Source organism: Neovison vison, chromosome 13, assembly GCF_020171115.1.
Source record: "Neovison vison isolate M4711 chromosome 13, ASM_NN_V1, whole genome shotgun sequence".
Lineage (NCBI taxonomy): Eukaryota > Metazoa > Chordata > Mammalia > Carnivora > Mustelidae > Neogale > Neogale vison.
This window is the reverse complement of record NC_058103.1, coordinates 149,501,779-149,518,817: the sequence shown is the minus strand read 5'-3', so window position 1 is coordinate 149,518,817 and position 17,039 is coordinate 149,501,779. Positions and strand designations below refer to the sequence as shown.

Sequence of the window (17,039 nt, the reverse complement as noted above, 5' to 3'; positions counted from 1 at the left end):
TCCCTAGAGATACACTGCATGTTCGCATCCCTTCTATAACTCAAGTTCTGTGCTGTGACCTTTGCATAATATCCTGAAAATCAGGGGGCCCCTGCTTGGCTCATTTGGAGTCTGACTCCTGATTTCATCTCAGGTCATAATCCTGGGGCTGTGAGATCGAGTCCTGCATCTGGCTCCACACTGAGCTTAGTCTGCTTCTCTCTCTCTCGCTCGCTCTCCTTCACCCCTCCCCACGCACTGTCTCTCTTTCTCTCTCTCTCAAATAAATAAATAAATATTTAAAATTGCATGGAACCCTGGGTGTTAGATGCAAACAACAAATCAGGAACTCTACATCAAAAACTAATGATGTACTGTATGGTGACTAACATAACAGTAAAACTAAATAAATGAATAATAAATAGAGTAAAAATATATATCATTAGTTTTTTAAAAATTTGGTAATACAGAAGCCATTCCACAGTGATAATTTCTAACCTGATTTCTTTTATAATATGGAGACTTTTCATCAATATTGATTCATCTAATCTTTATCAAGCTTATCCTTTAACTGGCAGGGTTTTTATTAAACCCTCAATATTTAGGAGCTAAGCTACAAGACAACAAATGTTTTCGGCCGAGCAATGATGCTTTCATATCCTCTTCTGTCTGCATAAATACACGGAACTTCATCTTCCTGAAAATATCTTAGGTATTCCACCATCTAGGTGAATAAAGCATTTATTTCTGACCCTGAATTATTATCCACTGAACTTGAGGTTGTCCACCTATGACTACAGGTCAATTCCAGCTCTTCTGTTTCTCTAGAACCTACTAGCTAAGAACGATTTTGATGGTTTTAACTGGATGGGGTGGGGTGGGAAAGAAAGAAAACATTTTTGTGAACAGCATAAATTCTGCTGACTTTTGTGCTATGTGGCTGAGCTGGGAATCTGCAACAGACACTCTTTGGCCAAGAAAGCCTAAAATATTTACTGTCCGGGCCTTTGCAGAAGATGTTTGCCAATTCCTGCACTGAATTTAAAAGCATAGATTCAGGAGGGATACAGGTACGTAAGATATCCTGAAGCAACTCTTACATCACAAGACACTCCCCCGTGCTAGACAAGGAAGAGCTCAGTATAGATTAAGTCAGGGAACTGTGGGTTCAGTGCTGTTAAATGGGTGTATTTATTGCAAAGCTCTCCCAAAGACTATGTTGTATGAACACACACCATAAACGCTATGAGGGGAGTGTGGTGTGCATCGTTTCCTATGTTTATGAGAAAACACACCTCTACACACAGGATAATGCACAAAGTCACTTCAGAAAATGATGAAGATGTAGTTCCAAGGCTTAATGTTCAAAATCTCAGAAATATAGGGTAATAAGGGTCTCTCCGAGTCCCCAACTGTGTCTCCCCAGACAAGACATCATCACAGTTGTCCACAATGACACAGTCCAATCAGCAGAATGAAACCCCAGTACTACACATGAGACCAGGAAAGAGCTACCTGTAAGCCCTCCAAATTCTGTTCATTGTGTTGAAAACTGTTAGTGGAGAATTCCTGCCCTAACCCTTCCAGGCCAGGAGAGAGCTCGCCCAACTTCCCAGGTTGGAGGCGTTCTAGAATATTTGCACAATGCTCTTTTCTTTCCTTGATGTTTCCCCCATAGAACTGGAAAGGAAAAGCCTGACTAAATTTGAGATGAGGAAAGGGCACCTGGGTGGCTCAGGCAGTTAAGCATCCAACTCTTTTTTTTTTTTTTTAATTTATTTGACAGACAGAGATCACAAGTAGGCAGAGAGGCAGGCAGGGAGAGAGGAGGAAGCAGGCTCCCCGCGGAGCAGAGAGCCCGAGGCAGGGCTCGATCCCAGGACTCTGGGATCATGACCTGAGCCGAAGGCAGAGGCTTAACCCACTGAGCCACCCAGACACCCCTAAGCATCCGACTCTTGATTTCTGCTCAGGTCACTATCTCAGGGACGTAGGATTGAGCCCCAGGTGGGGCTCTGCGCTGGGCATGAGCCGCTTAGGATTCTCCCTCTCCCTCTGCCTCCCCCAATTTCCTATAAAATAATCAAATAAATCTTTTTTAAAAATTTAAGATAAGATATCCATACAATGTAATGATATGAGGTCAATTAAAAGAAGGAGGTGGGCATGGGGCGACTGGATGGCTTAGTCGGTTGAGCGTCCAACTCTTGGTCTCAGCTCAGGCCATGATCTCAGGGTGTTGAGATCGAGCCCCGAGTTGGGCTCCACAGTCAACAGGGAGTCTGCTTGAGATTCTCCCTCCCTCTGCCCCTACCCCTGCTCATGTGCGTGCGCGCGCACTCTCTCTCTCTCTCTCTCTCCCTCTCAAATAAGTCTTTTTGTTTTAAGGGTGTGGGTCTCTATTAATTGAGCAGGACTGGCCTCCTCTTAGTTAAATGAAGTAAGTATGGGGTAGTTCATATGCTATGATCTTTTGCCTAAATACACACAGAAAGGTATACATGCGCATGTGTAGTGTACGCACTCTGTAATTCTGTATTTATGGAACATATGTCTACCAAAGCTGATTCCTGAATCATCTCTCTTTTCTGGACGCGACTGCATATGTCAGGGTCTGGAGTGTAAAGAGAGGGCTTCCCCTTCTTGTCCGTAGCTTGAAAAGGTTTGGATTTTCTCACCGTGTGCATACTGTACCTTTATAGGCACTATTTTTTGCCTTCCTCTCTCCTTAGTAATAAAAACTTAAAATTGGGGATTTTGCTTTAATGGGAAGCAGATGTTTTTCATTCAGGCTGAACTCCTGGGTCTCCTGTGATCCAGAACCCTCATGGAATATGGAGCAGGCAAGAGAGCTCACACCCCCTTTCCCAACAGGGCAAATGAAGGCTGTCTCCAGTGCTTTCCTAAGGTACCCGGGATGTTTCAAGTTGGTTTTCAGAGGTCCCTTTAAGGGTCCTCTTAAACACCAGATGCTAGCGCTATCCAAATTAGCCATGAGTGATTTCAGAGGACAAAAAACCCCCCAAAACAGCTATGGCAACTCAGCCTTTATGCATAAACTAGGATGATTTTCTTCTGTGAATTTTTAAATATTTTTCATTTATTATTGTTGGTTTGTTTATTTTCTTAAAGACTCTATTGATTTATTTGACACAGAGAGAGAGCATGAGCAGGGGGAGCTGGCCAAGTTTATCATGGTCATCTTTTTCTTTATTTTTAAGATTTTACTTATTTATTTATTTGACAGAAAGAGGGCAAGCACAAGTAGAGGAAGCAACAGGCAGAGGGAGAGGGAGAAGCAGGCTCCATGCTGAGCAGGGAGCCCGATGTGGGACTCGATCCCAGGACCCTGAAATCATGACCAGAGCCAAAATCACGAGTCAGACACTTAACTGACTGAGCCACCCAGACACCCCCAAAACGGACTTTTTAAAATGGCAGTTTGTAGAGACAAAGTGAGAAAGAACCTAAGTAACCCGACATTGAAGACAGCTGGATTCTGTAGGTGGATGTTCTGACCCATGACAAACAGGAAAAGTATTCAGAAATAAAATACGTAAAAAAAAAAAAAATGAAAAAGTGTCTAAACCACAGCTTGGAAAGGCACACTGTCTTCCAGGAAAACGGTGATAAAAAGTGATGAGCATAAATACCTAGAGCTTGACGCAGAATAACGGCCGCCCCAAAGATGCTCACACGGTAGTCCCTAGAATTTATGAATATGCCGAATTGTATGGCAAAAGGAATTCTGCTGATGGGGTTACGGTTATGGACCTCAAGATAAGGAGACTGTCCTAGCACGGTAACCTGACCACGTGAGTCCTTAAAAACAGAGCAGCCTCTCCAGCTGGAGTCGGAGAGACGCGGGTGAGGAGCAAGAGAGATTCAGAGCAGGAAGGGCACTCAACCCGCCATTGCTGGCCCAGAGACGGATGGGGCCAGAAGCCCAGGAACGCAGGCAGCCTCTGGAAGGTAGGAACAACTCTCAGAGCCAGCAAAGAAGTGGAGGTTTCAGTGCTACAGCTGCATGGGACTGAATTCTGCCAACGACATGCGTGAGCCTGGAAGCACCTTCTCCCCAAGGCCCCCCCGAGAGGCGCTCAGGCTCTTGATTCCGGCTTGGCGACCCAGCGCAGGGGAACCGGCAGAGTCGGCTGGGCTCCTCACCTGTAGAACCGAGCTGGCAAATGCGTATTAACCACTTAGTGTGTGGCCAAAGCTCTTTAAAAAGTTTGAATTTTCTAACCTAGCTAAAAAATTTTTTAAATCAGGCATTTTGAAAGACAAAGCAAGCTATGTCAACCCACCCATTTTAAAATGGAGACAAAATAGAAATGGGATGTTTAGGGATGTCTGGGTGGCTCCGTCAGTAAGTGTCTGCCTCCAGCTCCGGTCATGATCCCGGGGTCCTGAGATCAAACCCCATGTCAGGCTCCCTGCTCAGCAGAGAGCTTGCTCCTCCCTCTGCCACTCCCCTTGCTTGTACTCATGGTCCACCTCTCTCTTTTATATATCTCTTATATATTATAAATAAATACAATCTTAAAGAAATGTAAAAAAACATAAGGAATAACGAAATGGGATAAGAAAAGGAAAAAGTCCAGTACAAATTTTAGGAATGAAAAAAATGAAGTTATTCTTTGATGATGACTTGAGAACCATGAGAGCTAGTGAAGTTAATTGAAGATTTAAAAAAAAATCAGAGTTCAATAAAATAGTCCCTATATACCCATCTATCCTAAAATCAGCAGGTTTCCCGGTTCAGCCAACACTTGCTGTTGCTGTCGGCCATCAGGAACTGTGCTAAGAACAGTACCTGGATTATTTGAATACAATTTTCAGAACAACCTTTTGAACAAGTACCATTTCATCCTGACTTTACAGATAGGAAAAAAACTGAAGCTTAACACACGTAAGAAAACTGAGCTGCAAGAAAATGCAGGCCACTCGATTAAAACCACCAAACACTGAGGGGGTTTGAACCCCAGAGACCAGATTAACTGAAGAGAACAGCACGTGCCTCCGAATGGAGACTCCGAGTTATAAAATGTTCATTCTCCCCTTCATTATTTTAGCAAACAAATGCGGTTCTGATCCAATTTGAGGGGGAGAGGCTGGAAACAGACAAGATGACTCTCCAGTTGTTACGGGAGGTCCGGTGAGGACAGGCGGAAGCACGTCACACAAGAATGACAATTGCAGAGCTTACAGAGCCCATGCACAGCCTGGAGAAAAAAGGACTAACAGTTACAGTAATCCCAATACTATGGGACTAGCTATGGGGTGCCCCATTCACACTGTGAAGGCACTTTGAAATCAGCACGGGCAGGACAAATTATTTGCTGGATAGTGTTGGGCAACTTGTTAATTAATTGGGAAAGACACCTCATACCACATTCCCCACGGATCAAAGTTACATGTAAACCATGAAAACATGAAAAGTACAGTTGACCTTTGAACTCCTCGGGGTTTCGGGGCACCGACCCCCCTCCTCACTCCCCGCCCACAGTCAAAGATCCACGTGTAATTTCTGACTCCCCAGACTCATAACCAATAGCCTACCGGTGCGTCACCCATAATGTACACAGACAGTTGCACCTAATCTGTGCATTATGTGAATTACATACCGTCTTCTTACAATAAAGTAAGCTGGAGGGAAGAAATGTTCTAAGAAAATCGTAGGAAGGGAAAATACATTTACAGTGCCACACCGCCAAGATCCGCCGGTGAGTGGGCCCATGACGGTGCAAACCCATGTTGCTTGAGAACCAACTGTACCAGGAAACAGCATTTAAAAAAAAAAAAAAAGGTCATTTCACCATGTTGATGAAGGTATGGGGAAGGAGGGTGGGCTCCAGGACTGCTGTGGACAGGCAAACCCGTACTGACGTTCTGGAATGAAATCTGACTATAGAAATTCAAGGCCTTTGATGTGCCTGTCTTCAGTCCTGGAAATTCCACCCCAGAGATGGGTCCCTGTCTGGACAATCAGAGATGGGCAATTCGAGACTGGATGCAGTCTTTTTCCTTTTTCGTTTTTGTCATGGGGAGTGACAGCAGCACATTGCAGACAGCCAGAAAGATCTTTCTACAACATAATCGTGATGACGCCACTTGTTAAAACTTTCTCACTGCCTCTACATGAAGTCCAAGCTCCCTAGTGAACCATGAAGACCTCCAAGACGTGCTTGTGTTTCCAGCTACCTCTCTGCTGCCTTGCACCGTAGCTGCAAGCCCCTCTCCACACTCGGTCCTCAGCAGCCAGGCACGGCCCCTGTAGACCAGCTGGCCAGCACTCAATCCTGTCTGACACCCACATGCCTCTCAGGACCTTAGCTCACGCACCATCCCTCCCAGGAAGCTACCCCTGACCCCCTAAACCTCACAGGACAGTGATATAACCACTAATCTCTCTGTCTACCTTATTAGACCAACCTAGGGATGGGCGAAGCTTCCACTCAGGTCACCTAAGCTTCAGTGGAGTCCAGCGAATCACCTCTACCACTTTACAGCTCTGAAATGCTGTTCGAAGCCCTAGTCTTTCTGTGCTTCGGTGCCTTCACCCCTAGAGGGAGGGGAACAGCACCAGCTCCTCACGGGGCATTGGAATCAAATCATTGGAATTAAATGCATGAATCCACGCAGACCCTGGGCACAAATGAAATCCTCAATATTAGCTCTTAGTACCATTTTGAGAAAAACAGATGCCTGCAAGACGACATAATCTGGTTTTAGCAAATATATCTTCCCCAAAGAGAGAAGCTACACCAGCGGGGAAGGAGACAACCAAAGTGTTCCAACCCCGTCCTGTTTCCTTGGTTTTCACATAGGAAAAATGAGAGAAGGGGCAAGGCGCCTGCAGAAGCATCTCGAATCCCAGAGAAACAAGGATGTCTCCAGGGAAGGTCTTTTAAAACAACGATGAATCCTTTCAACCGTCAACACATTCCACAGCTGGAAGCTACGGAAGGTCAAAATCGCAGTTCTCCTGGCGTAGCTTTATAAGCTATAATTTTTATTTTCCTAATTAAAAAAAAAAAGCTTTTGAACATCCACTCTCTGTGTAAACTCAAAGCTCAGGCCATGGCAAACCACAAAGGCAGAAATATTTATCTTCTCCAGGCAGGTTTGGCAGGCTTTCTTCAAGGACTCGGAAATAGCGCTACGTTCCCCTTCTCCTTCATTGTCAACAAGCAAGCATCCCCAAACCACAAACGACAGCGCTTACAGAAGGATGAACTGGAAGCCGAGGTATGCTGCGGTTTTGTTGGGAAATCGAGGGAATGAATAGTCAGAAGGGGTGGAGGAAACGATAAACTTCACACTAGACAGCCAGGGACAGGCCAGAATCTGCCAGCAGCGTGAATTATAAAGGAAAGTTGCATAGAGACCTCAGAGGGAGAGAGGGAGAGAGGAAGCAGGGAGGGGGCAGCCTCGCGGGCCGGGAGCAGGTGCCGGGGGCTCAGAATTCCATGCCACAGGTGGTGTCTTTCGGGAGGAAAGGGTGTGCTGGCTTTGCTCGGGGGAGCAAGGGGAGGAGACCAGCAGCCAAGGCAGGTGCACTGGTAGCAAAAGCAGGTTTGGAACGAATGCGGGGCCTGAGCCCATGGTAGCTTTTATGACATTGCCCCTTCTGATTCAGTATAACGAACGGGATTTTCAGACTGTGGAAAGGACCCTACAGATGACCCATCCAGGGGCTCTGAGACTTGGAAACGTCTTTCCAAGTCACCTGGGACACTTGCTAAAAATGCTGGTGACAAATTCCTACAGAGGGACAGCAGAAGAGCAGTGGTGGGGGCTGGGGGAAGGGTGTGGGGCACAGGGGGGCTAGTGCTTCTTGGGGATAGAGTCTCTGCTGGGGAAAACGAAGCAGCTCGGGGCGGGGGCGGTGCTGGCTGCACAACCAGGTCAGTGTACTTAACCTGCACCCTTAGGAATGGTTGAAACGGTCGTTTTTGAAATTGGAGCAGAGCGGATATATGACAGTCTATCACGTTCAGGTGCACGCCAGAGTGGGTCGGTAGTTTTAGACATGATGACGCGATCCCCACGATCGTGGTTGTCACCCTCCGTCACCATGCCAAGTGACAAAATAGTGATGGTATTGCCTCTGCCTCACTTTCCATCCCCACGATTTATTTACGTTATAACTGGAAGTCTGTGCCTCTTCACCCTCCTTCACCTATGTCACGCACGTCTTACCACAAAATAAGTAAATAAATACAAGTTATCTGGCAGAGCCAAAAAATATATTATGTTAGTGACAAAGCCCCCTCCCCACCCAGTGGCGGCTCTGCGGGGACCAGAGATCTGCATTTCAGGAGCATCACGAGAGATTCTGATGGCAGTGACGTGAGGCCCAGGATTCAAAATGGTATTGCAGCTATGAAAAGAGAAGATGCAGAAGGAGGGGGAGGGGGAGGAGAGGGAGAAGAAGAAGAAGAAGAGGAAGAGGAGGAGATGGTGGAGGAGGAGGAGGAGGAGAGGGAGGGGGAGGGAAAGGGGGAGAAGGAGAAGAAGAGGGAGAAGCAGCAGCAGCAGAAGCAGAAGAAATAGCAGAAGCAGCAGGAGAAGCAGAAGCAGCAGGAGAAGGAGAAGCAGCAGGAGAAGCAGAAGCAGCAGGAGAAGGAGAAGCAGAATCAGCAGGAGAAGGAGAAGCAGCAGGAGAAGGAGAAGCAGCAGGAGAAGCAGAAGCAGCAGGAGAAGGAGAAGCAGCAGGAGAAGGAGAAGCAGCAGGAGAAGCAGAAGCAGCAGGAGAAGGAGAAGCAGCAGGAGAAGCAGAAGCAGCAGGAGAAGGAGAAGCAGCAGGAGAAGCAGAAGCAGCAGGAGAAGGAGAAGCAGCAGGAGAAGCAGAAGCAGCAGAAGGAGAAGCAGCAGGAGAAGCAGAAGCAGCAGGAGAAGGAGAAGCAGCAGGAGAAGGAGAAGCAGCAGGAGAAGCAGAAGCAGCAGGAGAAGCAGAAGCAGCAGGAGAAGGAGAAGCAGCAGGAGAAGGAGAAGCAGCAGGAGAAGGAGAAGCAGCAGGAGAAGCAGAAGCAGCAGGAGAAGGAGAAGCAGCAGGAGAAGCAGAAGCAGCAGGAGAAGGAGAAGCAGCAGGAGAAGGAGAAGCAGCAGGAGAAGGAGAAGCAGCAGGAGAAGCAGAAGCAGCAGGAGAAGGAGAAGCAGCAGGAGAAGGAGAAGCAGCAGTCATCCTTTAGAGGCGCATCCTGCGATACGACGAGTGAACGGCTCTGCTATCTGGAGTCCGGCTCCCACGTTGGTGGCAGAGACGGCACAAGAGTGGCCTAACTGACAATGGCTAAAGCCGGGTGATGGACACATGGGGGTCCATTATCATGGCCTCTCCTCTTTTATATAAGCTTGAAATGTTCTATAATTGAAAAAAATGCTTAAAAAAAAAAAAGCCTTTGACAGGTGGCCCCCATTCCCACCAGAGGAGGAAGCAGGATCGAAAGGCTGGTAGGACGAGCGAGCCTCGGGGACGGAAGGCAGAGCAGGAGGGGACCGTCGGGGTGTCCCAACAGCCTTGTGTGGTGACGGACGGTAGCTACATGTATGCTGAGCACAGCAAAATGTAGCAACTTGTAGAATCACTGTGGTGTACACCTGAAACCAAAGTAACATTGTGTCAGCTGTCCTCCGATAAAAAAAGACGTTATTAACGTGGTGGGGGTGAGTGGGAGCTTCCTGTGGGCGAGGCATGACCAGCAGCTCACTGTGGCTGTGGCGTCCCACTCGGGCAAAGCAAGGAAGGGCTCAGGGAGGAGGCTGGGGGCCCTGAAGGGAGACGCCCCCCGCCAAGTCTGGTTGGCCCTGGGAACAAGTGTAAATCTTTGGATGATGGGGAACCATGGGAATATTCTCAACGTCGGAAAGAAAGAATTAGATCTGGGCCTTAGCTAGACTTGTCCAGGAGCTCTGAGATGGGGGTTTTGGGGGAGGGAGTGGGGAATGAATCAGAAGGCTCTTCCAAGTGGAAGGACCTGGACAGGATGGTAGTAGGAACAGAGAGAAGGGCTGGAACAGAGACAGGTTTTAGTGGATACAACGAGCACGAGCGGTAGTTAACTACATATAAGGGAAGAACGAGACAGAGGCAAGAGTGACCCCAGGCTTGTGGTTTGGGGAGCTGGACATCAACCCCATTAACCAAGACAGGATGCATGGGAGGAGTAGCACTTACAATCCAGTTGTGTTCTGGGGACAGAAGATCCCGGTAGGATGCGTTGTTCTAGACTGAGAACTCTAAAACCTTCCTTGCGTGATAACTACACACTCCCTTCTAGCTGTCTCAGATCTCTTTCTTTCCACAGGTTCTCCTCCCTTACAGCATCACAGGAGATCATGGGGCACCTGGGTGGCTCAGTTGTTAAGCATCTGCCTTCGGCTCAGGTCATGGTCCCAGAGTGCTGGGATCGAGCCCCACATCGGGCTCCCTGCTCAGTGGGAAGCCTGCTTCTCCCTCTCCCACTCTGCCTGCTTATGTTCCCTCTCTTGCTATTTCTCTGTCAAAGAAATAAATAAAATCTTTAAAAAAAAAAAAAAAGAATCACAGGAGATCAGATAGGGAGAAGTTTCTGGTAGTATTGAGCCTAACACCCTTCCTGTACAGTTGGGAGGTAGAGACGTGTTAATTGACTTGTCTACAAATCTTATGATTTTTTAATATAGTTAAGGCCATCCTAACTTCAAATAAAAAACTGTAAAAATATCAAACACCCATAGAACCACTTCTTGCCATCAGCTTCCCTACCACTCTTCACTCCTTTTTCAGTACTCAAACATCCACCTTCTTCTAATTGGGAATTCATGTCTTAAATCTCTGCAAGGTTTACTTCTCTCCCCTTTGAATGACGCTACTCTAAAATTAACTAGGAAAGACCCTCTTGGCCATCTAGATAGTGTTCTTCTCGGTCCGCATCATTTTTCCTTGGCTTTCTGGGAGATCTGTACCCCTCCCCAAACTCTTTACTGACTTGATCTTTACATCCATGGTCCTTCTTGGGTCTCCTCTCTCTGCTCACTCTGTCTCCTGCATCACCGACTTCTTGCAACCCCCCTCTTCCTCTAGATCACCACGCTACCGTCGTGAGCCCAGAACCCCTCTCTTCTTCAGTCGGCTATTCTGGGGTCATTCACCTCACAGCATCTACAGTTTCTTCTGGGTTCACTTCCAGGCCCGACGCTAGTCCACGTGGAACGGTTCTGCGCCATGTCCTATGGGGGATGTGCCAATTCTCCTGGGCCACATCACTAGAGGCATGGTGCCTTCTCACAGAGAAGAAGTAATCCACGTTCCCCTGCGGCTCCCTGGGCTGGGGCCCAGTTGGAAGGGACACTGACAGATGAACAAGTTCCAAAACCAGTGATGTGGTTGGTTTTTAGATCCAACAACACATGAAAACCACTGGAAAAGTCTACGAGTGATGAGCTTGGGAAAGACCACACCCTTGGGATCCAGCTTTCTTCAAATTTATAAAAACCTGTCACATGGGAGGAGGCATAGATGTGGGGTTTGGGGGGAGGGGGGTTGGGTTTCTTTTCTGTTTCAGAAAGCAGAAATTTGAAAGAGGCCAACTGAGCTCAACCAGAGAAAAAGAACTCAGGTTGAATGAGCTGTCTCTCAAGGCAGGGGCCTGGCCCGTCACTGAAGGTGCTGACGGAGAAATGCCTGCTCTGAGCGGGAGACTGCCCATGTGGCCTGATTCCCTTCAAGAACCCTTTCCGTGCAACACTCTGGGAATGCTCTCTTGGTACAGAGCTTGTCAGCACCACAGACGGGACGTGTCTGACAGGGGACCGGCTGTCCTGTCCAACGACTTGAGGCTACCATTGGCGCGGTTATTCTTCTAGACTCTTGAAGGAAAAACCTCAGAGCACCTTGACCCCTTGCTCTCTCCAGGTCCCTGCCCCTCCATACCCAGAGGCTTCCTGGACGTGCTCTCCATTCTCTTCCCACTGACACTGTTTCACTCTGGGTTTGCCAAGTCACATGTGGACAGAATTCACTGGATCTTTGAGCTGGAATGGACCCCGGAGAGATCAAGTCCAACCCGCCCGTTTACAGGATGAGACACAGAAAATTAAAGACTCGTCTAAGGTCACATAGTTAAAAGTGGTGGTTCTAGGCTCTAAGATACATAGCTCCATCCTCTTGCCATTGGTCCAGGCAAGAGCAGGGCTGGGATTTCTCCTCGTCATGACTCAGGCCACCCCGATGCATTTCAACGGAACTGGTTTGTTAGAGACGGGCCATGTCTTAACCGTGGAATGACTGATTTACTTGTATAATATTGTCATGGTCCTTGGTCAAATCACATGTGTTAATCTAGACGTAGGACTTAGCCCCGATCTCTTAATTGTAACAGACCACTGGGTCTGCTTTGAGTTAACAAACACTGTTCTTTTACGTGCTTCTCACAAATACTGCCAAAGTGGGACTGCTGAATTGCGAAATAAAGAAGAATTCTAGCCAGCTCAAGCTCTCTAGAGTCTGAAAATTCAGGTCATTTTTTGTACTCCAATGAGTACAAAAGTTACATATATCATGTTAACTGGCTATGCCCCGATTACTCCCATGGAAGGCCCTGGACTCACGTTGGTTCTTCTGTTGCTATTCTGGTCTCTTCTAGTTCTTGGGCTTGTTTCAGCCAAGGTAACTTAGCTTCCACCGGACTTTTTTCTAAGAAAAAAGGAACATAAACAACAAGTTTAAGCGATTTGGAGACCTGACCATTGTTTGTCGAAGGTTTCATCAATAAAGCAGTCGTGCTTTGCAAATACAAGCTGAGTCTGTTAGCACATGAAGCAGCTTCTGGGGGGAACCAGACATTTCTGTCATATATTTTTTTAATTAACACATTATCCACATGCAACCAGATGATCCCACAGCAGAGTTGAACACGTTTTCCGAGCGAACATAAAAATGCCTTTTATTTTTTTAAAAAATGTCTTTTATAAATCAACTCTGTTGTTTCCATATGAAAGCTTTTACTTCATCCATACTAGCTTGCTTTCTTTTGCCGCAAATTCTGGTTGCCCGTGAATACAGAAATCACTAGAGAAAACCCAGTAACATAGATGTGTGGAAAGTTGGGAAGAGGGGAATCTGTGCTCTGATTTACTTAAATTTTTATCATTGTAGTTGCTGAGGGAGCTCATTACCAACTACATCCATGGTGCAGGAGCAAGACGCATGCCCCTTTCTGTCCTTCGAAGCCTCCCAAGATATGAAGAAAGAAACACTAGTTTTGAAAATAAGAAAGGAAATCATTTTGCACCGCGGCGGGGAAACTGCAGACACGGAGGACATGTGCACCAGGAAGGAGAGAAGACTTCACTTGGTGAAAGTTTTATAACCAGGATTGGTCCTTGCCATGGCAACTGGTGATTTTTCTGGATGGCAAACACAGTAAGTAAATATTTGTTCAGTGCTTCGTTGTACGGCTATTTGTATGAACAATGGGCCCAGAAATGGCGAAGAAGAATTTTACTATATTTTCTACGACACGAAGGGAGATTTCTTAGTACTAACAGGTGGGAATAATCCCTCTTTCCCTTCCAGACAGGAAAGGACTGTCATGAGTGTTGGAAATACCTCGCTAAAATATATGGCAATAATCCTGTACGGAGAGGAACGCGTGTCGGAGAGCTGATGCCCAGACTTCCTGCCCACGACGCTACCCATGTCTGTTAATTCGTGTGGAACAAATGGGAAGAGCAAAAGTAACTCTAAAAGCGTCTATAGGTCTAGACTGGGGGCTGAAAGTCTTAATTCATTCCATAGTAGGCAGCAGGACACATGATAAAGAACATGTCTAAAATACTGCGGGAGCAAAGATGAGAACCCTGGGGGAAACTTCCTGCTCCTTTTCCTTTTTCTCCTTCTCCTTTTGTACCCCCATGCCACCTTTTTCTCATCCTGTTCACCCTACTTCTTTTTCTTCAAAACAAGGATTACGTTAAATTATTCTATGTCCACCAAGAAATGTCAGTATAAGCCCAGAAGGATAGGAGCCCCTCTGCATGTACTGAGTCAGTCGGAGCTCAGTCCCCCTCCCCAGATCACTCAATCACGTCGGGCCAGCTTCTCTACCCAGCTGGACGGCTCACCCGGCATCTGTGGGTGAAACCATTTTCTGAGAAATAAGTGGAATGGAAATGCTACAATATTCGAATGAGAGCAGGAAAACACCATTGGATTTCACTTCAACAGGCACCACCAACTTACCCTTTGGCTTGTAACACGGGATGGGAATGATACATTCTTCTTTGATGTGTAACTTCAGCTGTGGGTTGCAGCCGCCCACGTGCTGGCCACGGTGGTTGATACACAGAACGACACGGTAACGCAACCCTCGGCCACAAGTCACCGTGCACTTGGAAGAAGAAATGAAAAGCCAGTGAACTCCTTGCTCATGAACCGATCCACAAAGGTATTAACAACTCATGTAAGGAGAACCACTCACTGACATGAATATTAAACACAAAAGACACCAGACAACCACATAAAGAAGGGGTAGAAGCTGATTTGCTGTGATTCTTATGGGTCAAGGACCCTCCCTTGTAAGTCTTCCAATTCTCAATCTGAAAAGTATTTCAGATGAGGTCACAGTACAAGAAAAACGGAAATGCCCTGAAATCTTCCTACTCCAATATGAAAGAAACTTGATATAAGTTTTCGCAAATTGGATTAAAAATTGTTTATCATATTATCCAAACTAGCTTGTGAGAAGGAAAAAAAAAGTTTTTTATATCATCATTTAAAAAATCAAATTCTGATCAATCACATGAAAGGATTATCTTTCTATTCTGTCTATAGAAATCGATCTTACAAAACTGCAATCATGTGAAAAGGTGACCAAAGAGTATTCCGCCAAAATGGTTAGGAAAAATGCTCCAGAGATATCAAGCAGTTAGAGTTGATAAAGAGTCGTTAGAATTGTCTTTTTCTGAGTTTTCCCGTTTAGTTTGTACTTTTTTTCTTTCACTATTTATTTATGATTTGGATGGTACTCTTGGTAGAATGGAGTATTTTCACGTCATGAAACCCAGGATGTCTTTTCAATTCATCTCCATACGCTGGTGAGTACGTATGTGAATATGTATGTGGCTTGTTCTTATTAATAGACTTTATTTTTAAGGACCACTTTATATTAACAGGAAACTGAGCAGACAGTCCAGAGCTCTGTGCCCCGGCCCTCCCCACTGTTCCCTCTATGACTGACACGGTATCAGTGTGGTACAATTATTACCACTGAGGAACCAATACTGATGCATTATGGTTAACTCAAGTCGAGTTCACATTGGGATCATTTTTGATACTTAAAAATTTGTGATTTCTTGCAGTTTTCTGGCTTATTCTAAACAAAAATTCACTTGGATACCCAATATTTTGTGTGCTTTCTTCTTCAAGAATCATCCCCGAAGTATATAAACTGGTGGCCTCACCGGTTCTGGATCCATCCATGAGAGGCGCTGAGGGCCCTGGGGCATCCGCTCAGGGACAGGCAGTGCCCCACAGGAGTCACCTCACTATCTGTCCCACACTCCCGCAGCTCACCAGCTTCCCTCCCGTTCGACAGATGAGCCAACACAACAGCCTGCCCCTGAAGGACCTCACCAAGGTCACAGAGTTCCCAAGAGGCAGAGCAGAATTCCGTCCCCGAGCCTCCTGTTGCCACAACCATGACGTTGCCGCTGATTCACCGAGTTCAGAGATTCTTTCTTAAGTCTATAGATGTTTTCTACACGGTCACAGCCAAATTTCCACAAATGCGTGACTCCAAAAAAGGAGTATCAGTAGAGAGCAAAGAGACGGCTACCAGGCTGGGAGGGGGTGGGGAGCTGGGGGTGAAATAAGGGCTGGGGATGAAGGAGGGGACTTAGGCTGGGCGCCGAGTGACATATGGAAGCGCTGAGTCGCTGTATTGTAACTCCTGAAACCGTTACGGCACTGTATGTGAACTGTACAGGAATTTTTAAAATTAGGGTTAAAAAAAAAAGAAAAGAACATCCGCAGCCCTCTGACTTCATCTTGGCACTCTTATGACCATTGAACAAATATTCGAACGGACTGAGTGTGGTTTGAGATTAGACCCTATTTCTGGGAAATGGACTCGGCGACCCCAAGATTTATGAACTTGAAATCCATGACGCTGAGAAGCTGTTGCCTATCGGTCAAGAAAGAAACAAAACTTCTGCCCAAAGTGAAAGAAAACGGGATGATGATAAGGTCTGACTGTACCAGAACTGGTCAGTCCAAAGGGGTATTGGGTCCTCCAAAGGAGCCTCCCCCAGGAAGCTGGCCACTGAGGCCAACGACGGCGTCAGGATCTGCATTTACAGAACTCCACTCTGGAGCTGACCGTATCCCTAATGACAGCGAATTCTCGTGACTGAGAATGTATTTGGTTGTTGAAAAGAAAGGGAAAGTATCACAAGCCAAGAGAGGCAAACGAGATGATTGGGTAACAGCCCTCTGTTTTGGAACCACGAGTGACGGTAAAGCCGTGAGACGGATGAGGCCGTGAGGTGGTGGGGTAAAAGCTCTAAAACCAACAGAAAACACACGCACGCGACCTCGAAGAGCACAAATGAAGGACGCCTGGGTGGCTCAGTGGTTAAGCGTCTGCCTTCGGCTCAGATCATGATCTCAGGGTCCTGGGATCGAGCCCCACATCGGGCTCCCTGCTCGGTGGGAAGCCTTCTCCCTCTCCTGCTCCCTCTACTTGTGTTCCCTCTCTCACTCTCTCTATCAAATAAATAAAATCTTAAAAAAAGAAAAGAAAAGAAGAGTGAAAACAAGCCAGGCAGTTTCTAGAAGTAAAAATGTTGATTTCTGATGATCGAGCACGATGTGATTTTTGGCACATAACTCAGGAATTCAAGAACTAAATAATCCTTTTTTAAAAAGATTTTATTTATTTCTTTGAATTAAAGTTAGAACACACGTAGGGGGAAATGCAGGCAGAGGCAGAAGCAGACTCCCCGCTGAGGGGGAGCTCTATGCAGGACTCGATCTGAGGACCCTGAGATCATGACCTGAGCCAAAGGCAGAT

At 46.5% G+C, this 17,039-nt stretch overlaps 1 protein-coding gene across 1 annotated transcript in view; it reads right to left on the bottom strand.

Annotated features, from left to right (window-relative positions):
- The window catches only part of ADAMTSL3 (ADAMTS like 3), a 347,085-nt gene that overhangs the window by 110,201 nt on the left and 219,845 nt on the right, over positions 1-17,039 (bottom strand). The window contains exons 17-18 of the mRNA XM_044232432.1: positions 14,210-14,357; positions 12,577-12,661 (exon numbers count right to left, since the gene is read on the bottom strand). Coding sequence (XP_044088367.1) covers positions 12,577-12,661; positions 14,210-14,357 — 233 coding nt within the window. The remainder of the gene's footprint in view (positions 1-12,576; positions 12,662-14,209; positions 14,358-17,039) is intronic.